Source organism: Opisthorchis viverrini (assembly GCF_000715545.1).
Source record: "Opisthorchis viverrini unplaced genomic scaffold opera_v5_151, whole genome shotgun sequence".
Taxonomy (NCBI): Eukaryota; Metazoa; Platyhelminthes; class Trematoda; order Opisthorchiida; family Opisthorchiidae; genus Opisthorchis; species Opisthorchis viverrini.
The window spans coordinates 419,867-444,701 of NW_008751807.1; the positions used below are offsets into that span (position 1 = coordinate 419,867).

A 24,835-nucleotide genomic window follows, 5' to 3' on the forward strand; every position below is an offset into this window, starting at 1 on the left:
ATATATCGCCACCTATTTTCCAATCACATAGTCCATGGCACTTTGTTACGCATTGACTGGCCTCTCGTGTAGCGACTTCTCATGTGGAAGGTGAATTCGTGATGTGGATCATCAACCCTCCTGAGTGACATATAACTAACTACACTACAAATAGCTTAGGAGGAACAATAATTCACACGGTGGGTGGAACTTCCACCTGAGAAGTTATCACTCGAGAAAAGTTGGAGGCAGGCGACCACGTGATCTGGATTCTACGACTGAAGAATGAGTGAGTCAATCATCCCATTGGTTAGCTGCTCGTGAGCAAAAGGTTGGGTGTTCAAACCAGTAGCTGGGATGTTGCGGGTTTCAGACTCCCTGGATTTTCGTGAGATTAGCACTACTGATGATTACCAGTATGGACGAAACAACCGTACAGTGCTGCTCAGCTTTTAAGCATAGGTCTGCTTCACTTAGAAAACAAAATCTCTGTTGGAAATTCTAGAATATTCTTACGCTACAAACAGATTTTGGAGACCTAAACAGTCAAACCTATCACAGTAGTATGACAGTGCTTAATGGTGGCTCAAGTATAAACTAGTCCATTATCGTATCATATGGATCATCAACTAACCGAAGGGAGAGTCTTCATTAGACATCAGCCAGTGAGACTATTGTCATTTTATTTTCAGACAAAAGGTTTGCAGCAGTTCTTTTGAACACGACAGACTGTATCAGTGAAGGGAACGTTATTCTTCTGTCAAGAATGACAGTTCGATCAAGACAGAGGACAGCATATAGCATCTGCTAGAAAGGCTCATGGACAGAAGCATTGTTCCGCCCGGTTCCACGCTGATAGTTTTCATTCTCTCCTATATAACATGATAGTGGTGTGAATTTGGACATGTTGCAAACTAACACGATCTCCTCTTATCCTTCCCATATTTTTACCTGATTTTAGCCTAAAATTTATTTGCTTATGGAATTCACTGACGCACAGCTTCTCTACAATGTCCTGCACCGACGAGGCACTGGTTTTCATCCACAGGGCTAGCCATCCAAATGAGCGACCGGTCTCTACTCAAGTTTTATGACGGAGATGAGGATAATGGTGGACACACGAAGAAATAGCTATTCCTCAACCAAAGGATCGATCGTGCATCGGCTGGGTATATTACTTCCTGATACTCTTACGCAATTAAGACAAAAGCATATCAGGTAGCCACAGAGAGACAGGTAATCGCGTCTCCACTCAACCGGTAAATTCAAGGGAACATAAAGGCTTGCATCTTAGTTATGGCCTCCACACACATACACCTATAGGCAAACGCGAACAAGGTTGCAGCCCAGAAGCAATCTCCCCGCAACACATGCTTCACAGGAGATCGTTCGATTACAAGCGTGCCCGGTGATCTCAACTTGTTCAACCTTTTCAATAGACTGCGACAGATTTTGACAGCAGGCACCTGCCCTCCACAAGTTTATGAGTAGAGGAAAAAATCGAGGGAAATCAGAGGGAAAGAAGCTACCACCTAACAAATTATAGCCCCCTTCGAAGGGAATTTCAGGTTCACAAGGCTGCATTAATTATCTATTTTCTGGATGGGTAAGGGGCCCCTAATTAATGCGAAACAGCTGAACAAATCGCTCACTGAATTGAAATGAAAGTTTTAGGCATCCTTCGTTGATGGGTTCCATTGAATTGGCTCCAGGCCATGTGGTCAATATTCTATGCATAGTGTCTGAATTTACTTCTTGAAGGTGATATTTGGCTGAATGAAATGAATTACAGGAAAAAACATCCAGGGGTTGTAGCTTATGGTTGTGTAAGTCCGATTTTCAAAAAAACTATTCACGTTTCCCGTACGCCTTTCTGTTTTTTTTTAGGAAGACACTTTTGGAATCCTCCAATCCCGGAGTTTGTCTCCAAAAAACCGATGTCATTTTCGTGCCACTCAATCACCTTGGAAATTTTGTTTTTCTTTATTTGGATGCCACCAAATGTTATTTTACGCAGTGTCAGTACCCGACGTCGCAATGCGGTCAAGCGATTGCTCCTTTGTTATATATAGTACATTCATCAGAATTCATAGGCTTGACAGTCGCCCTATATGCTTCATTCCAAACTTGCATTTTTTGCCACACGTAGACGCGGATGTACGTGGGTGACCGAAGGTCACTGCAGTGGACCACTGTTCCTGTGTGTCTATTCACAAACAACACTGAAAGTCCCGTTGTCAACGCATTCACTTTTTTTAATTTTCATTCCATATTTTGCAGTCGTCTACCTATTCTCTTCTTAATAAAATGACTGAACAAACTAAGAAGACAACCGATCAGGGCTTCTGTAAGTGATTACAGTATAAGCAGGGCGCTGCATATTTTGAAATTGATGTACAACACACCGGCGGCCTTTTACATACTGCTCATATTGTCGTCTGCAATTTGTGTTTAGTGCCTCAACCTTTAATTGATCAAACACATCATTTGGGTCGGTGGCCCTGCGGTCTCTGTTGCGAAAGTTAGTGGCCAAACAAACCTTTCACACAAGTGGCAAACAGATTGCTTCTTATCTATTCCCTCCTCAATTTCTTATCAACTATACGGTCGTCATTTCATGTTATCAGTGTTGAATTGATCAGCGACCCAGTACGCTGTCTCAAATATTTCACTTGAAAATGTCTTGACTGTGAACAGCAGAATACGTTTTTCACTCACCGTTTGGTTGCGAATCGGACTATCCTTGCGTGAAAGTAACTAAAGAAATAAACAGTTTGGTTGGAATGAAAACAAGCTAGAAGGGAGGCACGTGTCCGGAAAAAGCCGGACGAATAGAGACACATAAAAACGCACTTGTTCCCCATGATTACTGAGTCATGTGAGATCACAAAAATTACCATTAATTCATGGAACATTTGTAACTAGGCGAAATACTCAATTTTGGCTTTGTTGTTTTCGTCCACCTACTTTTGAGAAAATCATGGGGATAGGAACATACCGATAGACGCATGTTTTAGCCAATCCAGCTTCCAAATATGTACTGAATGGTTTGAATATCAGTCACGATACTGCTTCAATTGCAAAAACTTTTGTAAGGCCTCGTCGTTTTGACCACTGCAGACTTTCACTTTCCAGTCACACCCTGGAAACGCCGTAACTTCTGTTGACCCCATACTCATCGCGTTCTGTGGTAGGCGAAAGGCAGGTGTTGGGTGCGAGCCTTATTCTGGTAGGGGAAACTACCCGAAGGCATACACATAACACCACATATACCAGTATTCAAATACCTTGTTTCGGTTTCCGTTCTCTCTGAAAGTTTACCACCAATGAAAACGCTCTCAAGTGCAAATGCTTCCAAAGTATCTGATCGACTATTTTTCAATCCATATTCTTTGGTGCAAGGTGAATTGATGATGCCATTGATGACTGAACAACTAGGAGCCATTAGAGACGAATATAGACGACAGATTACTCTACGGGAAGCATTCTTAAGTGACCTTCTAATCAGGAAGATTCAACGTAATGTTTGAGATTCTGCTCCGATCAGCCACTTTTGTTGGGGACAGCGGGGTCAGCGGGTACGATTTCCATGCGCACGTTTTCCGATTTTTCTCAACAGAATGGAGAGTTTCCATTTAGAAATTAAAAACACCGTCATCCACGGGTATTCACTTTCCCAACATCAAGACTACTTCCAAGGTGTCATTCTGTTTATATTTCATCTTTTGCGTATGGCACACATCCTATCGTCGAAAACACATGTACGTGTGTTAGCAAAATGTTTCATGAGACGTAAACCGTTAGACACAGGGAATTGATGAGACGGTACACGTTTCACATTGCAGGTTGTTTTATTTACATGATTCAACCCCGGAATAAGGTTGAACATCTGTTTCAACTTTTTTTTCACTTGCTAATGTGAGCGCGGTGTCTAAAATGCTGTCACACAAATGATCACCAGTTTAAAGACCGATCCTTAGTGTCATTTGACTGCTGTGTTTCTCTTCCCTCTCGGAATAAATCAAGTGTATTGAACTACGCTAGTAGTGTTGCAGTTATGATATCCATTGTTGTAAGCTTGACAATTTGAGTTCAGTCCACCCCGTGACGATAGTGTTTTTCTGTTAGAACAGGTGTTCCATCAATGAAGTGGGGTATGGAGAATACTTCAACGGATACACGTTCTCCATGTTTCAGATTATCGAACGTTCAAAAATAAGCCCAGGAGCATGTGACCAGATTCACTGACATGGGGCACCATCGTGTTTTAAGCAATATTCAGTGAAACTGAATTAGTCAAGCAATTCGAAACTGTGCTTTCTTGGCCACAGTATTAGGCACAACAGACAATGCGTCCGGTGATAATGATGGCAATGACGACTGGTCGGATGCCGAAACTGATCCTTAACAGAAATTCAAACCGGTTCTACCTTCTTTCAGGGTTGAGTATGGTTGAAATGCGCTTAGAGTTATTCTGGCCTGCCAAAACTAAAACATCATTTTTAGATGTTTTGAGAGGGAGAGAGAACATCCGGAGAGAAAACATTAAAAAACCAATATGACTCGTTATGATCATGTTTGTGACCAGCAGATCGTTTTAAGCTCCATTAATAACCAAGTTTTCTTCGGGTTCCGGTAAACAGATGTGCAATTATGAATGACACTGGTCTTTACTTGTCGAAAACCTGATACGTTTTCACACATTCTGAAAATATGCTTCAATATTGGGTAACAACTGCGAAAAAACAAGGCTATCTTCTCGGCCAGTTCTAAGCTTGCAGTTTGTCATGCAGATAAGTAAGATCGAACTGTTCTACTTGTGAACCCAGCATTGACCGAAAAGTCCAGGCTAAGCCAAACTTTCGAAAAAGAATTCATAGCATCAAGCCCACATTTAGATGTAACAAGTCAGAGGTGCATGAATGTCCAGCTGTGTGAATCCCGCACCTCGGCAGTATGGTACTCATATTGTTATGGTTCATGAAAAGATAAACCTAAAATCCACCCCCAAATTGTCCCGCTAGCCCAATAATTGTCACCGGCGATAGTCAACATAAAAAACACAAATCGACAATGACCACTTAGAGGAAGTGAGAGAGAGAGAGAGCTAACGGAGGACGTGTCAAGTCAGACCAGGCTTAGCAAGTATTGATCTTGAAAGTGGAATGTTGAGAAACTCTGGATAATGTGAAAAAAATATCCGAACAAGATAATGCCACATATGTTCGTCTGACGACGTTTGACGGCCCTCTACGCACATATAACGTATAAAGTGAAGACGGTATCACCATAAATACAGCACCACTTAGGTTGCAGTATCAGATCGGTGTTCGACAATGCACCGTCTCTATTAGCACACACGTCTTCAGTTCAACTTAAGTGAAAGACAACCGTCTGGAGTTTATTCACATCAACCCAATTTGACAAACTTACGTATACGTAGTAATGGTGATGCTTGATAGCGTGTAGACAAACGGAGGTTGTGTAGTGCCAATTTTCGTTCGGCTTTAATTCAGATGTTCCAAAGTTGTCCAAATTGATCTTTTCTGACAACCGTGAAACTGGATCAATCCGTTGTAAGTGTGGTATGCTTTCTGCTGTTCAGATAAGTACGTGAAACGCTTCTTTTGTTGTTGTTAATATTTATTGTAACGACCGACAGCCTGCTGATTACTTCCAAATTTTGTCTTCTTCGTTATTATATACATAGTATACAATGTATTCGGTTTACCTGCATCTAAGCACAGATTTCGACAGTTTACTGATAAGCCCGTCACAACTGATACAAGCCTGTCACAACAAACAGGATATGGATATAGCCACCTATATGACTGTTTACGCAAGTTCAAATCGATGTGGGGGCAACAAACCCAGAGAATACGTCAACTTCAAATGGTGCACCGGGAAACGTCTGAGCACCGTACCTGGTGGTGAATCTCTTCCTCAAGGAGACTGGAAAATGACTAAACGAATGTGCCAAAGTCTAACCCAGAACCCTGTCCACGAAGTTAAACCTACTATATGCCATGACAGATAAATCCAGAAGATAGTGTAAACATGATGCATTTGCACAATTTCTGCCTTCTTGCTTCTTATCATTTCTCACGCTTTCACTTTCCGTTTATTTCCAACTTTTGTTTCTACCTTCCAATCTCGCACTTCATCACATGGAAAGATGAAACTTTTTAGTTATTGTATTTAAAACACACACAGAGGCATTAGTACTAGTTTTTCATATCATAACGATGGATTCATTCGTGGATTCCTCCAAGTCTTGTCAGTTAACCGCACTTCTCCGCAGCTCACCGTAACACATGCATTCTAGAGGCTATCCATTGTGGCACCACCAAGATGGGAAGTTAATAAAAAGGGTACAAACCAGTAATCGCGTTACTGTTGGTAGCGCTATATCGTATTATGATACCAGCGTCGGTTTTATATATACATATATATATATATGTATATGTATATAGAAGAAAATACGTGTCTTGCTTCTTATCATTTCTCACGCTTTCACTTTCCGTTTATTTCCAACTTTTGTTTCTACCTTCCAATCTCGCACTTCATCACATGGAAAGATGAAACTTTTTAGTTATTGTATTTAAAACACACACAGAGGCATTAGTACTAGTTTTTCATATCATAACGATGGATTCATTCGTGGATTCCTCCAAGTCTTGTCAGTTAACCGCACTTCTCCGCAGCTCACCGTAACACATGCATTCTAGAGGCTATCCATTGTGGCACCACCAAGATGGGAAGTTAATAAAAAGGGTACAAACCAGTAATCGCGTTACTGTTGGTAGCGCTATATCGTATTATGATACCAGCGTCGGTTTTATATATACATATATATATATATGTATATGTATATAGAAGAAAAATACGTGTAGAAAAATAGAGGAAAAAAGGGCAGTTTCTTTATATCTGACCTTGGACCATCAGAACGACACAGATCGGGTAGATCCACTTATTTTTCACCAAAAATGAGACAAGTTCTTCGACCACTGCTGGGCTTTTCCTTCTGTTCTGCCCATGTAAATGACCGAGCATACACACAGCTTGGCAAACGGTAGTGTACATGTGGACTGTGGGACAGGTACAGACAAACAAGTCTGTGCTTCGCATTACGGTTAGTTTGCGCCATTCTGTCTGATCCCTTACCTTCCTTTTTGATGAAAAAATACTGTTTTCTGATGGGTAACCATTCAGGTGAGATATTTGTTTCAAGCAGTTGAGTTCACTATAAATCATGTCAATTTGCCCTGGTCTACACCATCTTTACGGGAATGTGTTTATGACTGGTTACTAAGAGACTGGCAAAGTGTTAGTTCTGTCTCATCCATGCATTTTTCCAGACGTGAATATTGTGCCACAACCTTCACTATAGGTTAAATTGCACAAGAATACTCTACTGTTGTATTTTTTCGTGTGCTGCACCTAATCCCAGGTTAGGTTGTAAGAACGGTAAATGGAAATTTTGTTCCAATTCCCGGATTGGATATAACGGGCGTAGTAGTCATGTCTTATGAACGAGGTTTGGGGCTTGCTGTATAAGGCTAGACATTAGGGCATAATCTAGGCCTGGTCAAATTAGACCCTCCATCGAGGAGCCATCTATTTATTTGAAAAAAAAGTATAATTGAAAGTCGAAACTTATATTTTTTGTACACAAGATAGCCAGCAGTTTCAGTTCTACCACCAGTCTTGCGGTGAGGATAAATTCAAGTTAGATGTAGTTTCATCTTGCTTCTTTTGCTCGAATTCCTTCTTTTCTTGGTCAACCTGGGTGTAGCTACAACATCTTCCAAAAAGGCATCCGCTAACTCCCGTAATATTAATTTTTGTGACCATGAAACAGTTATCCAGAGATTCTTCGCCTTCGTAAGGATATTCCACGTAAGAATCCCCAGAGTATGGGCGCGACGCCGATAAACCTTAAAATGAGTGCGATAAGTTGCCTCAGGTGTCCATCACAGGTAAAATGTGTCCACTTACCTGCCTTACTTTAGTTCCACACTATATTGAAATCCACCAGTTGATACAGTTCCGTTGTGATCAAATTCAGACAGCCTTAGGCCATCCTGGTATTGGAGCACCTCCAATCTGAAAGTACACTCAATTTCGTGGAACTTTGGTCCCCAGTTCAGCCTTAATGTAATCCTCAATTCTTCCTGTACCCACTTATCAATCTCACAATGGTATCCCCCTGTTTCTCCCACCGAGACTCCATGTTATCTGTTCATTTTTTTCAACGTGGGCTTTTCCTTACTTCTTCAATTTCTTTGAGGCTGTTTGTCAATAATGAAGCACGGTCGTATTAACACAGTTAATCTCAGTTTTCTATTTTAGAAAGGCCACCGCCCCATCATAGTTCCATTTAAAACCATGTTACGGTAAGATATATCCCCTTAATGAGAGCTCAGTTTACAAATTCAGATCGAAAGAACCATCTTTTCTGCATTTCGCCCGTTAGAATATGATAAAACAGAAGTGAATATCTACCACAACATAAAATTCATGTTGCACAAAATCGTAACTCTAATCATGAGGGGAAACAGAAAGCTCTCCCTCACAAACCGTGGTGTTTTTGATATCATATCCAGTCATATCCAGTCCGACTGCAGAGTCCAGCGATTTCATTGTGATGACCTTTTCGGGACGTCAAATTTTCAAGATAAATAAATACATCAGCACCAAGCCTGATGCGCAAACGAGAACAAGTCCTTACAGACCCCTTACCGCCTCTAACAAACGGGTAATTCAATGCATAAAACTTGTCATGTCTGTACACTATGGGTCCGATCACCATAAACAGCCTTGTTGACGACATCAGTACAAAATGAGGACGGGCATTTATTTCCAAGCAGCTCAACAAACCACCTCACAGATGACATATTTGGAGACCAACTTAACATGGATTCGGATTATTGACATTGACGAGCGTCGACGGAAAGTTCAACATTCAGTCATTGCTATCCAAAGAGGTTAACTAACATGATGCCGCGTATAGGAAGACGATACGCGTCTTCAGGAGGTGATCCAGTGTATATGTAGTAAAGAAGTTAGGAAAGTGAACACAACTCAATCGATGATCATTCAGTTAACTTGATCCACTACTTTGACTACTAATGTATCGCAAGTAGCTTATATAAAGTTCGCGCTTTATTAACATCACGTCGGCAATTCCTTGAAATTGTGTTTCGAAGAGTCCGAGATTATCGGTGTACATTTTGAGACATATTTTACGAAGTTTTCTTCAACAAAAGTTATATATATATATATGATTACGTTGCAATCGTTGCTGGTTAGATCAGCCATCAAAGTCCGGTGTAACCTGGCGGTTAACGGACGAAACTGCTCTTGTGTAGGCCTGAGTAACTTGAGAGAGACCTGGTATCCTTCGAGCTACACAGTAAATATACACCCGACTGGTGCGCTATCTAAATATTTTGCCTGAACAGTAACACCATACACCAGCGCTTGCGGTTACCAAGGCAAAAGAGGGGCAACTGGTATATTTTTCATCACAGGGGTATTAGGTTACTCGGCATGTTGTTAGTAGGTATTCAGATACATTACTCGTTAGCCGCAGACTAAAAACTTCGTACGGCAAACGCGCAGTAAATTTATTCTATTTGTTTTGTACGCAATACAAAGTGTGCATGAAGATGAGCCATCGGGAAAGCCAGAAGAGGATTTAACTGCGATAGTAAAGAAGCCTTGTTTATGCTGAGCTTCGCACCAAAACGAACGAGTTACGCACAAATCAAGGGCATGTTGGCAGTCGAATACACCAACAAATGCTACAACTGTGCAAAGCTTACATGAAGCACTCAGTGGTTACAAACATATAGTTTGTTAACATCTGACAGCAATCAGTTCTTCAGTTTTTTCAAGCGAGTACACAACCTTGTCTTTCTACTGCGACACTGGCCATGCAGTCGCGAGTAATCCGCCAGCTGATCGTAACCTTTCATGAGTAATGAGTGCTCGTGTAGCATGTATACCGGCCTCCCTGACCCCATTTTTAACTTCTGTAACTGGGTTACATGTAACACTATGTATCTCTGCATAGTTAACACTTTTGGCATGTTATTAGTGAGTCAAGAGACAATAATTATGATAAACCTGCAGCCGATTGTGGTAAAATCGAAGGTTTTACCTTTATTATTCATTCATTAAATTAATTACTCAATTATTTTTTACTAAACTTCAAGCCATGTGCACTAATGACGGTGCTTTCGGCTTCCCAAACTTGCAAACAACGGACAAACCAGTTGAACGCATCAAGCCATCTCACGGGATATCGAGTTTTCGAGGGGGCGAAATACTGACTTCCACTGACGTCCATTTAGCTCTTTGAATCTCAAAAGCACCGTCTACAGCACCGTCTCGATTTAGACAACAGTCTCTGCACAGCAACAAAACCCCCGTTGTATTCAGATTCCAGGAAATTTCGACTTAACATTACCGAGATAGTGTAAATTGCATGTTTTACCTACTAGATTTTAGGTGCACCACACGAAGCATACTAAGTGAGCTACCCTGAATAACACTGGTAGAGATAAGGAAGGGTGAAGAGGAGCAGTGGCCGGTTTTGTTTAGTTGTAGGATGCTCGCAAAATAGGGTCGTACCTATTGTATCGGTAGGCCATCAATGCTTGGGGACTGGGATTTTGACGTGGAATTGCTGTGAATGACAATTTCGAACGCCTTGTGAAATTAGGGTAATGATGACACATGAGTCCTCGTTGTTAATGACCAAATTGTTATTGCAGGAAGCATTTGGTGTTGCTATCTGGGGGGGCTGATGAAAACTCTTCCTGCTGAATGGGCTTTAACAGAGTGCTTTTATGTACTGAAGAGCAACCGGATACTATGGATGCCACGTTAGCTAGCAGCAACGTTTCAGGTGCCAGATTAGCAATTGGATTGACAGCTGAATGCCATATGGGTGCCATTTAATAGGTAGGATCAGGATAGGATAGTATAGGATAAAATATAAATATCTGGAACATCAGTCGTAACAGTGATGCTGTTGTTGCTCGGAAAGACAGAGTCGCCAAGAAGTGCCAAGCAATAATCATAAGTAATTTTGTGTGAATGACCGTCAAGAATAGTGAACACTGAATTGGTAATGAGGATAAAATTATGACGGAAGTAGGAAAGCATAAGAGTTGACAAAGGAATTCATGTTTTCTCAGGATGCCACAATGTTGCGAATGGAAGTCATTATGTTAGGTTGGAAAATACGAAAATCATTCTCTACAGATTGGACATCCTGTAAAGCTATCATTTTATTGGCCTAAAGGGTTCGTTTCGGTGTCTTTTATGATCAAGCTGGCTGCAGACAAACTTATTAGTAAGATTTCTAAAATTTATCAGTAAATTTTAGCACGCCAGTTGACCTACAAAAGCGATTGCATAGCTTCCAACACTCATTGCTTGGTGTCGTTTGCCGGCTTAACAGCTAAGTTAGCTCATGAGGGAATATCCGTGTTCGGGGATTAAAGCACATCATTTTTTATGTTGCCCATGCTTTGGGTATCATAGGTCGATGAATGGTCGCCCGTGCTTTCTACTTCATTGAAGGGGCCAGAAATAAAGCAAAGCATCTCAAGAGGATAATGATAGGTTTAGAGCAAGTACTTTTCTGACTGCAGGGAACGGTTTGATAGATGCTTCCAGGAACAATGAGGTCAAGTTCCATGCATACGGCGTTTGCTACCATTGCAAGATCTCAAGGGTGTGGGAACAACGTAAAGCGCGTTGGAGAATCCAAGAGAAACCCTGCAAACTGACCCGAAACAACAATGAAAATAGGCGTCTAGGATGAACATAATAGGTCCAGATTGTTTCAAAACCACCACGAGTCGTTTATAACCAGCTTGGTTGAATGCTCTGGGGTTTGCGTGCAGAAATGAGTCACACACAGGAAGTCACCCAAAGAATGCTTTGGGATCTTAGCATTAACCGGAAAATATCGGGATTGGAAGAGGAACATATGGCGAGCTAAAGCCCGTGGATAGATGCCGCTGGGGATGGAAATGGATATTTTCTTTCGATCATGAAGTGAGAAATACAGCTACAGTCTAGGCGATGTTATCATCGTAAGCTAGAAAGGGGGTCAGGGCAGACAGAAATAGCTTAAAGAAACCGCTGTCTAACAATCCCAATAGGGGTTGTGTCAGTCATAGAGGTATCCGTTTGGATTCAACAGAAAATCCGTGATCTTGAGTGGGTTGAGTTAAATGGGGAAGGAATGAGTATTAAAAACGTCGGTGAACGAAAGCCTCCATTGATATAATCTCGAAAGACGGACAGCTTGCGCGCGTTAATAAATCTGAGTTCAGGTGGTTATTGATCCGCTCGGCTATCTTGGAAGTTCCATTGCAAACGTCGCATCATCATTCGCGGGAAATTCGTCAGTGCAGAGACAGGGAACACTTATTTATTAGCGTCCTTCGTTTTACAGGCTTCTTTAAGCAGTATTTGATATCGGTTACTACAACCAGTTGGTCTATATACAGCACACCCCTAATTCAATCGCCCACTATTACTTGTGCTCTATTGGAATTGGCATTCCACGCATTTCGTTGGTCCGTTAATTGTGGTCGTCTTTCTGGTTGGCCTGTCTGTATTTCATCATGCCTTGTGAATTCATCCCCCTGTGAAAAGCTGTTTCAGCACTTACGCCTTAGCTTTCTATCTGTGGTCCAAACGTCACTGTCTTGCAGTCCAGGTCTCATGAACTTATTTGGCTGGTTAGACTTTCCTGACCCATTTTTCTAGACTATCTTTCCGCTTTACAGGCTAACCAGATGCATTTTCTTGGTACTGGGTATGCGGTCTAATATTTTCCGTGTACTACAGTCAGAGCAATTTTAACCCACTGGCTTTGTATCCTTTTGCTTCTTTCAATAATTCCTGAAAGTGGTTCCTCAGCAGCCTTCAGCTTGTCGTTCTGCGGTTCTCTTCTCCTTAGCAAGTGTCACAGTGGTTCGGTTTCAAGATACCGTGTCTCCATTGATTATCTTCCTCTCTTTGATACTGCTCATGTGTGTATGCAAAAATTGCTTCGGTCTAACAGATGTTCCTCTTGATTTTTACACCTGATTACTGGTGGGATTTTATCATTCCTTTCAGAGGCATACTCGCGTCAAAAACTCAGAGAGACAAGCGTTCAAATATGCTTATGGTTAGACACGCAGCGTTTGAGAGTACTTCACCAGACCGCCCAAATCGCGACTCAAGCCTGTAGTCCCAAAGGGTGGTTACCTACTCTGAAACCCAAAAGCGTGCTGAAAGTCAATAGGCTGTAGACTAATGCATATTTCCCGAGGCGCCAAAACGAGCTCCGTTGAACAACTTGGCCTAAGTCACATACATGCAGTACTGTTGTTTGAACAGGGCGTTTTCCTGGAGTGCATGGAGAGAGTGGGCGCTAATGGAATACAGTGCAGTCTGAAACCTGAGCTGAAAAGAAACTATTTTAACTTGATCAACAACGATAATTCAAAATTTAGCCAATAGAAATAGGTTTGTTTCCCGGTTTGCGGGGAGCGTACTGACTAAGGCATGATGTAGCTGCAAAAATTTGAATGTGGCGGCTAGCACATGGCTGAAAAGAGGCGATGTTAGTGTGATTTGAAATTTTAAATTCCGGAAGTAACTAAAACAGCGGGACCACGGAGGTATGACTATATCATCGACAAATTCGGCCGGTTGAAGCTAAACCCGAAAGCCGTTGCCACGCCTCTGTGACCTTTGTAGTGGTCTGGCTACCCAAAAAATTAGTTTACCAGGAGTGTGTGGTAAAGAAATAAAAATAATTACGCTAGGTTGGGTATACAAAAAAAATGAGGTCAGATGGAACAGACTCACTAACAATTGTTTTCTTTAAAATAGTTCGTCGTTGGCCCAGGTCAGCGAATAAACAATAATCCAATTATGTTGGTCCAGAGGTCTTCTTCTGAACAGCTTCCACATATAATGGATTCCGAAGATGTCTTAAATGTTTTGGTACCAGGGTTAGTACATGAGACTCGAAAATGACCGCTGCAAGCGCGAGTGAAATCAGAAGAGAGAGTCGAAGCACGTGACCACGCTTGAATTATGATAAATTGTACAAGTGCGCGATTTTTGTAGCTTTTCGTATTTAAACAAAAAACGATTATGCAATTGATGAAATACGTAGTGTAAAAATGGAAGTAAAATAAAGGTACACCTTCGAGAGTTGAGTTTATGGATGAAGCTATAAAGGGCGCAAAGATGGATGACGAGATAGAGAAATTAATGACAGGGATAAATGGCAGCTTGCCTCCCAGAATTATGGTGCACAGACAAGCCAGATGTGCCGACTGGAATCTCTGTTGGATAGGAGCAGGTGGTAGATGTTCCTGGAGAGGTTGAAGTAGTGCTGACACATGAGACTGGACGAGTTCCGTAGGGCCATACGTCAAAGGTGTGAATGGGATAGACTGGAGGGGCGGTGGAAAACCGAGGGACGTAAACCGAACGAAAGCTTCAACAGATTCGAGCAAACTTGTCTCGGGGTTTGGGGGCTGGTTAGTACATTGTTTAGAATTGCGAATAATGGTCCGAGAGAATGAAAGGAGACAGTTGGGTGTGTGAAGAGATTAGTTGAGGGTGTGCCAGCAAACTGTGTGTGGCCTCGCTGTAGCCATCATTGTTGTGACACATTGGTTTTGGTAATGCTCGAAAATGCAGGCATCGCTGGGATGATCGGACAATGCCGTAGATTGTACGCCTCGCTGATTGCCCAACTAAGTGTAGAGGGCTGGTTCGTAGCCTAAATACAGATGATCTATTATTCCCTAATGAAGGCAAACGAGCTACATCTACAGCTGGATCGGACCTCACGGGAAGAGATCAATGCCTGTAGACACAAGCTCTTCGTCTTCTTGATCACGAATAGCATGAACAACAAAAGTCCGCTTACGTATACCTTAATGGAGAGAGAATGATTTGCTCACATGTGTGAACTCTTCGTTTTTCCAGATAAATGGTGGCGGACAGTATCCCCTGAAGTCAGTTGTGATGATCGAATTAGCGGCATAATTCCGGGCTGCGAAAGTAGTGTTCTGCTGCGATGTCGTATTGTGTTACTTTCGTTTTAGAAAAACTTGCCGAAAACACGTAAGTACCATACAAAATCCATGTACCATTGTTACAGGGAAACTACGAAAACTCGACACCTATTCCAATGTATGGTTGGCATGGACAACGTTGTATGGTAGGTTCCAGGTCACAGTGATACTAGCACACAGATCCAGACAAGAGCCAAAAATGCGGCACCGCACGGACCTACGATTTGTCTCGTATCTTCCTGACCACCCGCAAATGTGGTGTGCACGCACATCCTGGATGGTCCATTTCGGCTACGTGAGAAAAAATGCTTGGAGAATGCAAAAGGTCTGCTGAAAAATCCGGTGCAACACTCAGACACACTGGAGCATGCCACACAGGAGATGATCAGACACGATGAGTGGCACATGCAGGAACACGAGGTGCACACGTTATACCACTGCGACCGACGGGAAATCCTGTAGGGCGGCGGCTACGTTCTGAACGATGTCTTAATGTCTAGGTATGCATATTCACTCGTTTTGAGGTACTCGGTAACGTGCCCCTAATGCTGGACCATCGTAGCGTTAGAACACACGGTGAGGTCAATCGGCGTTGAACTACCCATAGCCCCTGGTGTTGCGGAATGTGTGGAGTCGCTCTGTAACGTTTGCTTGGATTTGAGCGGTGAATGATTGGAGCCGATGAATATCCAGGAAAGGTCAGGAAGACGCGTTTAGGGGAGGATGGATGTCGAGTTCTTGTAAATTAGACGCAAATGAGAGTTTTGCTTCCCTGTCCAATGGTCTGTAGCCGGTCAGTTAACATTTTGTAATAGATAACCCCGCAGCGATGGCCTCCTTCCTTTCACTTGGTGCCGCTGCTGAATGGGCTTTAACAGAGTGCTTTTATGTACTGAAGAGCAACCGGATACTATGGATGCCACGTTAGCTAGCAGCAACGTTTCAGGTGCCAGATTAGCAATTGGATTGACAGCTGAATGCCATATGGGTGCCATTTAATAGGTAGGATCAGGATAGGATAGTATAGGATAAAATATAAATATCTGGAACATCAGTCGTAACAGTGATGCTGTTGTTGCTCGGAAAGACAGAGTCGCCAAGAAGTGCCAAGCAATAATCATAAGTAATTTTGTGTGAATGACCGTCAAGAATAGTGAACACTGAATTGGTAATGAGGATAAAATTATGACGGAAGTAGGAAAGCATAAGAGTTGACAAAGGAATTCATGTTTTCTCAGGATGCCACAATGTTGCGAATGGAAGTCATTATGTTAGGTTGGAAAATACGAAAATCATTCTCTACAGATTGGACATCCTGTAAAGCTATCATTTTATTGGCCTAAAGGGTTCGTTTCGGTGTCTTTTATGATCAAGCTGGCTGCAGACAAACTTATTAGTAAGATTTCTAAAATTTATCAGTAAATTTTAGCACGCCAGTTGACCTACAAAAGCGATTGCATAGCTTCCAACACTCATTGCTTGGTGTCGTTTGCCGGCTTAACAGCTAAGTTAGCTCATGAGGGAATATCCGTGTTCGGGGATTAAAGCACATCATTTTTTATGTTGCCCATGCTTTGGGTATCATAGGTCGATGAATGGTCGCCCGTGCTTTCTACTTCATTGAAGGGGCCAGAAATAAAGCAAAGCATCTCAAGAGGATAATGATAGGTTTAGAGCAAGTACTTTTCTGACTGCAGGGAACGGTTTGATAGATGCTTCCAGGAACAATGAGGTCAAGTTCCATGCATACGGCGTTTGCTACCATTGCAAGATCTCAAGGGTGTGGGAACAACGTAAAGCGCGTTGGAGAATCCAAGAGAAACCCTGCAAACTGACCCGAAACAACAATGAAAATAGGCGTCTAGGATGAACATAATAGGTCCAGATTGTTTCAAAACCACCACGAGTCGTTTATAACCAGCTTGGTTGAATGCTCTGGGGTTTGCGTGCAGAAATGAGTCACACACAGGAAGTCACCCAAAGAATGCTTTGGGATCTTAGCATTAACCGGAAAATATCGGGATTGGAAGAGGAACATATGGCGAGCTAAAGCCCGTGGATAGATGCCGCTGGGGATGGAAATGGATATTTTCTTTCGATCATGAAGTGAGAAATACAGCTACAGTCTAGGCGATGTTATCATCGTAAGCTAGAAAGGGGGTCAGGGCAGACAGAAATAGCTTAAAGAAACCGCTGTCTAACAATCCCAATAGGGGTTGTGTCAGTCATAGAGGTATCCGTTTGGATTCAACAGAAAATCCGTGATCTTGAGTGGGTTGAGTTAAATGGGGAAGGAATGAGTATTAAAAACGTCGGTGAACGAAAGCCTCCATTGATATAATCTCGAAAGACGGACAGCTTGCGCGCGTTAATAAATCTGAGTTCAGGTGGTTATTGATCCGCTCGGCTATCTTGGAAGTTCCATTGCAAACGTCGCATCATCATTCGCGGGAAATTCGTCAGTGCAGAGACAGGGAACACTTATTTATTAGCGTCCTTCGTTTTACAGGCTTCTTTAAGCAGTATTTGATATCGGTTACTACAACCAGTTGGTCTATATACAGCACACCCCTAATTCAATCGCCCACTATTACTTGTGCTCTATTGGAATTGGCATTCCACGCATTTCGTTGGTCCGTTAATTGTGGTCGTCTTTCTGGTTGGCCTGTCTGTATTTCATCATGCCTTGTGAATTCATCCCCCTGTGAAAAGCTGTTTCAGCACTTACGCCTTAGCTTTCTATCTGTGGTCCAAACGTCACTGTCTTGCAGTCCAGGTCTCATGAACTTATTTGGCTGGTTAGACTTTCCTGACCCATTTTTCTAGACTATCTTTCCGCTTTACAGGCTAACCAGATGCATTTTCTTGGTACTGGGTATGCGGTCTAATATTTTCCGTGTACTACAGTCAGAGCAATTTTAACCCACTGGCTTTGTATCCTTTTGCTTCTTTCAATAATTCCTGAAAGTGGTTCCTCAGCAGCCTTCAGCTTGTCGTTCTGCGGTTCTCTTCTCCTTAGCAAGTGTCACAGTGGTTCGGTTTCAAGATACCGTGTCTCCATTGATTATCTTCCTCTCTTTGATACTGCTCATGTGTGTATGCAAAAATTGCTTCGGTCTAACAGATGTTCCTCTTGATTTTTACACCTGATTACTGGTGGGATTTTATCATTCCTTTCAGAGGCATACTCGCGTCAAAAACTCAGAGAGACAAGCGTTCAAATATGCTTATGGTTAGACACGCAGCGTTTGAGAGTACTTCACCAGACCGCCCAAATCGCGACTCAAGCCTGTAGTCCCAAAGGGTGGTTACCTACTCTGAAACCCAAAAGCGTGCTGAAAGTCAATAGGCTGTAGACTAATGCATATTTCCCGAGGCGCCAAAACGAGCTCCGTTGAACAACTTGGCCTAAGTCACATACATGCAGTACTGTTGTTTGAACAGGGCGTTTTCCTGGAGTGCATGGAGAGAGTGGGCGCTAATGGAATACAGTGCAGTCTGAAACCTGAGCTGAAAAGAAACTATTTTAACTTGATCAACAACGATAATTCAAAATTTAGCCAATAGAAATAGGTTTGTTTCCCGGTTTGCGGGGAGCGTACTGACTAAGGCATGATGTAGCTGCAAAAATTTGAATGTGGCGGCTAGCACATGGCTGAAAAGAGGCGATGTTAGTGTGATTTGAAATTTTAAATTCCGGAAGTAACTAAAACAGCGGGACCACGGAGGTATGACTATATCATCGACAAATTCGGCCGGTTGAAGCTAAACCCGAAAGCCGTTGCCACGCCTCTGTGACCTTTGTAGTGGTCTGGCTACCCAAAAAATTAGTTTACCAGGAGTGTGTGGTAAAGAAATAAAAATAATTACGCTAGGTTGGGTATACAAAAAAAATGAGGTCAGATGGAACAGACTCACTAACAATTGTTTTCTTTAAAATAGTTCGTCGTTGGCCCAGGTCAGCGAATAAACAATAATCCAATTATGTTGGTCCAGAGGTCTTCTTCTGAACAGCTTCCACATATAATGGATTCCGAAGATGTCTTAAATGTTTTGGTACCAGGGTTAGTACATGAGACTCGAAAATGACCGCTGCAAGCGCGAGTGAAATCAGAAGAGAGAGTCGAAGCACGTGACCACGCTTGAATTATGATAAATTGTACAAGTGCGCGATTTTTGTAGCTTTTCGTATTTAAACAAAAAACGATTATGCAATTGATGAAATACGTAGTGTAAAAATGGAAGTAAAATAAAGGTACACCTTCGAGAGTTGAGTTTATGGATGAAGCTATAAAGGGCGCAAAGATGGATGACGAGATAGAGAAATTAATGACAGGGATAAATGGCAGCTTGCCTCCCAGAATTATGGTGCACAGACAAGCCAGATGTGCCGACTGGAATCTCTGTTGGATAGGAGCAGGTGGTAGATGTTCCTGGAGAGGTTGAAGTAGTGCTGACACATGAGACTGGACGAGTTCCGTAGGGCCATACGTCAAAGGTGTGAATGGGATAGACTGGAGGGGCGGTGGAAAACCGAGGGACGTAAACCGAACGAAAGCTTCAACAGATTCGAGCAAACTTGTCTCGGGGTTTGGGGGCTGGTTAGTACATTGTTTAGAATTGCGAATAATGGTCCGAGAGAATGAAAGGAGACAGTTGGGTGTGTGAAGAGATTAGTTGAGGGTGTGCCAGCAAACTGTGTGTGGCCTCGCTGTAGCCATCATTGTTGTGACACATTGGTTTTGGTAATGCTCGAAAATGCAGGCATCGCTGGGATGATCGGACAATGCCGTAGATTGTACGCCTCGCTGATTGCCCAACTAAGTGTAGAGGGCTGGTTCGTAGCCTAAATACAGATGATCTATTATTCCCTAATGAAGGCAAACGAGCTACATCTACAGCTGGATCGGACCTCACGGGAAGAGATCAATGCCTGTAGACACAAGCTCTTCGTCTTCTTGATCACGAATAGCATGAACAACAAAAGTCCGCTTACGTATACCTTAATGGAGAGAGAATGATTTGCTCACATGTGTGAACTCTTCGTTTTTCCAGATAAATGGTGGCGGACAGTATCCCCTGAAGTCAGTTGTGATGATCGAATTAGCGGCATAATTCCGGGCTGCGAAAGTAGTGTTCTGCTGCGATGTCGTATTGTGTTACTTTCGTTTTAGAAAAACTTGCCGAAAACACGTAAGTACCATACAAAATCCATGTACCATTGTTACAGGGAAACTACGAAAACTCGACACCTATTCCAATGTATGGTTGGCATGGACAACGTTGTATGGTAGGTTCCAGGTCACAGTGATACTAGCACACAGATCCAGACAAGAGCCAAAAATGCGGCACCGCACGGACCTACGATTTGTCTCGTATCTTCCTGACCACCCGCAAATGTGGTGTGCACGCACATCCTGGATGGTCCATTTCGGCTACGTGAGAAAAAATGCTTGGAGAATGCAAAAGGTCTGCTGAAAAATCCGGTGCAACACTCAGACACACTGGAGCATGCCACACAGGAGATGATCAGACACGATGAGTGGCACATGCAGGAACACGAGGTGCACACGTTATACCACTGCGACCGACGGGAAATCCTGTAGGGCGGCGGCTACGTTCTGAACGATGTCTTAATGTCTAGGTATGCATATTCACTCGTTTTGAGGTACTCGGTAACGTGCCCCTAATGCTGGACCATCGTAGCGTTAGAACACACGGTGAGGTCAATCGGCGTTGAACTACCCATAGCCCCTGGTGTTGCGGAATGTGGGGAGTCGCTCTGTAACGTTTGCTTGGATTTGAGCGGTGAATGATTGGAGCCGATGAATATCCAGGAAAGGTCAGGAAGACGGTTTAGGGGAAGGATGGATGTCGAGTTCTTGTAAATTAGACGCAAATGAGAGTTTTGCTTCCCTGTCCAATGGTCTGTAGCCGGTCAGTTAACATTTTGTAATAGATAACCCCGCAGCGATGGCCTCCTTCCTTTCACTTGGTGCCGTGACCAGGATAAGGATGGAGATCCCGTGGCCGCAACCCTTTGAGGATGTGGATGTTCGGACCTTCCTGGAGGACTTTGAGGAGGTTGCGAGGGCTGCCGGACCGGAGACCGACCGGGGTAGGTTGGCGGCGCTGAAGACCCTTCTCAGGGGGCGGGGGAAGGCGGTCCCTGGATGCGGCCAGTAGGGGCCCTCGGAACATGGACTGACTGCCGCGAAGGAAGTCCGTGCAGCGGAGTTCGACACGCACCGGCGTACAGCCGGTGCTCGGTGTCCAGTTGCGGTTGGCACAAGCAACTGGTCAGTTGAGTGTGGAGGAGCTGGTGCATCTGGCCCGGGAGCTGCCCGAGGCACACACTGGCCACGTTGCAGTCGCATGAGCAGAGGGATGGTTCGTCAGTGGAGGGACTGAAGACCAGAGTGACCCAACTCGCCGAACAGCTGGCAGCCGTGAAGACGGGATCGCGGAGACACGCTAGAACCAGTCGGTGCAACATGTGTGGCAATCCTGGCCACTGGAAGACTCAGTGTCCCCGTGCCCGATCACTTGTACAAAATAAAATTTTAGAGTACTCCTGTTTTCCGGGGTGGGTTGCGATTAGTGTGCTGACACAGGCTACCATACAAGCCGTTGTCGAGGTAGACGGGAAAAAGGAGTTATGTCTGCTTGATACAGGAGCAGGCGTATCGGTGAGGCAAAGAGGGAACCAAGCTGAACGCAGACCGTACGCGCTAGCCGTGAGAGCTGTTGGTGGATATCGACGGAATATTGACGGATTGTCGACGCACTCGATACACCTAGGCAGCAAGCCCGTGTTGCACGCGTTCCTGATCAGCCCAGACAATACTGAGAGCTGATTTTCTCAAGGGCAGAGATTGCGTAATGACTCAAAGCAGGGAAGGCTGGTGACAAGGTATGGCGCAGTCAAGCTTGAAGGTTATCCAGGCACTGTCGTGAGTGAGCTGTGTCCGAAAACTTCCGTCTTGTAATGTACCGTCAATACGGTCCGTGGTCGAGGAATATTCCGAACTGCTCACGGGCGATGAATATCCGTTTGGCTTCTGCCCGTGGAATGAACACGAAATTCCTCTGTCGTCAGAACGCTCTCGACCCCCGTCCGTTGCCACACTATCTACGGGAGGAGGTCCATAAACAGATTCAGGCGATTAGCGAACTAATTTGTTTTTTTCTCGAGAGATTCACCTGAAACCCAGCTGAGTCTCCCGTTTATGATGTTCTCAGGCAACTGAATGTGCTGCACCAGGCCGCCTCATGTGTCAGTCGCTACGATATTTGAAATATCGCGGTACATGTGTAGCCTTGCAATGTACTACTCATAAGGCTGCTGAAATCGACGGATTTTCAGCAACCTTATGGGTAGCAAATTACAAAGATATTCAGAATATGTTGAAAAATGGCATAATCGAAGAAGACAATAGTGCGTACAATTCCCCAGTTGTGTTTGTAAGGGAGGCGAACGGAAAATACAGGTTTTGCGCTGATTTCCTTAGCTTGAATGAACTGACCGTAAATCGGGTTGTAGCTGCCCCTTCAGTTGCAGAGATTTTCGATTCCCTCTAGCACTCCCGATACTTCACTCTGTTTGACTTGCGTTCCGGATATTGGCAACCACCTATCAAGGAGAAGGGCCATGAGAAAACGGTGTTTACAGTTAGGGACACCTAATATCAATTAGAACGAATGCCGTTTGGTTTGTCCAGGGTACCATTCACCTTCCGGTGCTTGGTGCTTGTTTAACGAAAGGACTTCAGAGTGTTGCCGTATACGGAGAGGATATCGTTGTGTACAGCAATTCGGAACCAGAGCACGCAGTTCAGTTGAAGGCTGTATTGAAGCGGATCCAGGAAGCGGATAAATGAAGCCAAGACACAGTTCGCTAGGGGTTCGGTGACACTGCTATGGCATAAAGTGGGTCACGGAGAATTTAGCCGATTGCCAGAAAAGTTAGCAAAGATCGAGGATTGTGCTTTTCCCAATTCAAAGCGGTCTCTGCGGCAGTTTTTTTGGACGAACAGCATACTACAGCCTGTTCGTCAAAGATTTCAGCAAGATCGCTGCGCCACTGTAGGACTTGCTCGAGCAAAATCGGAAATTTGAATGGGCTGGGGAAGCACATGAGGCTTTTTAGCGTGTCAAAGCTCGGATGTTGGATCAGCAACTGACTCTTAAACTGCTCAGAGTCGGAGAGATACTCACTGTCGCTGCGGATGCCAGTGATCGCGGTATCGGTGCAGTAATAAAGCAGAGGAATGAGGTTATCGAGTATGCCAGTCGTGTCCTGACTAATAGTGAACAGAGGTAATTCACCATTGAGAATCGATCGTTTGAGTCCCGGATGAGTGGAAGCCATATCTGCTTGGGCATGGGTTTCATGTCGAAACCGATCGCTAAACACTGCAGTGTATCAGGACCACGAGAGATCCTCGCGGAAAGCTCGTGCGCTGGGCACTCCGGTTGCAAGAGTACGAATTCACAATCCAGCACGTGCCAGAGAAGGAGAACCACTTGGCTGGTTGACTGTCAAGACCAGAGGCTGAAGATGAGGTTCTCAGGATCATGACTGGAGCCAATCGCCTTATCGTTGGACTGGAACCCGGAAGGTTGCTGCAACTCCAACGGCAGGATCTTGTGTTACAAAAGGTCGCAGCCGCCTTGTTGGATGGAGGGAGCATTGAAAACTGAGAGGGAGACGAGGAACTGGAAACGTTCCAGAGTCACTTTGATAGGCTGAGGCTGAATAAGGCTAGCATAATTTTCTGGAACGCCACTGATTCGGATTTTGTGCCCGTAATACCTGGCGTCTAGAGACAGAATCTTATCGTCGAATGCCATGAGACGGTACATACAGGGTGCACCAAGACGTACGACTTATTTCGACAGACAGCCTACTGGTCCGGGAGGAGAAGTGAGGTGATGGATTATGTGATGTCCTGTAAGCGCTGCCACCAAATGAAAGGGGATGCGACGGGGGCAACCCCTCCCACGGAGCCTATATCCGTCTCAGAAATCGGCGAGCTGTGGTCAGTTGACCTCATGGGCCCCTTTCCGGTGACAAACAGTGGGAATCAATACATCGTGATAATGTCAGAACACCTGTCACGATGGACTGAGGCGGCGACCGTGCCTTATCAGCGGGCAATGAGGATCAGCGGCGTGCTAATGCATCACATAGTGGCCAACCATATGGTGCCAAAATGATCCTAACCGATCGGGGGCCTTGCTTTGAGAGCGAAGACGTTAGGAATTGTTTGCAGAAGCTGGGTATTAGATGGCTAAGGACGGCACTATACCATCCACGAACAAAGGGCCTAGCCGAACGTAATAACCGAACGATCAAGGCTCACGGTGGTGGCTTTGGTGTGAGCATAAACTGTGTTCTTTGTTTCAGTAGGTCATAATCCGACAACCACCGATGGCGAATCGAGAAGCACGCTAAAATACATCCACGAAGAATGTTGCTAACCTCTTTGAACGACTGGTCTCTAAATACAGATAACAAATGAATGCAGGAAAGTCACATCGCCTGGAAGATAGGGCATGTGCATTCTGCAGTACAGTTGTCAGCCGGCTGGGAGTAGCTGGTTGCTTATTCCAGGAGCTATCGGTAATTCAACGCCGATTGACTTCTGGCATCTGAAACGAATGGTGAATGAGTTTTAAGGGATGGGCCCCATGAGGATCACAGCCATCATAACGGAGTTGATTGTTCGGGGGCAAATCCT

The 24,835-nt window shown here is 44.0% G+C and overlaps 1 protein-coding gene across 1 annotated transcript in view; it reads right to left on the reverse strand.

Moving 5' to 3' along the window:
* T265_06911 (hypothetical protein) overlaps positions 1-21,469 on the reverse strand; it is a gene marked incomplete at both ends in the record, with an annotated part of 49,073 nt that extends 27,604 nt beyond the window's left edge. Inside the window, one exon of the mRNA XM_009172309.1 lies at positions 21,057-21,469. Within this exon, the coding sequence (XP_009170573.1) occupies positions 21,057-21,469 (413 nt within the window). The remainder of the gene's footprint in view (positions 1-21,056) is intronic.
* Between the last annotated feature and the right edge of the window lie 3,366 nt (positions 21,470-24,835).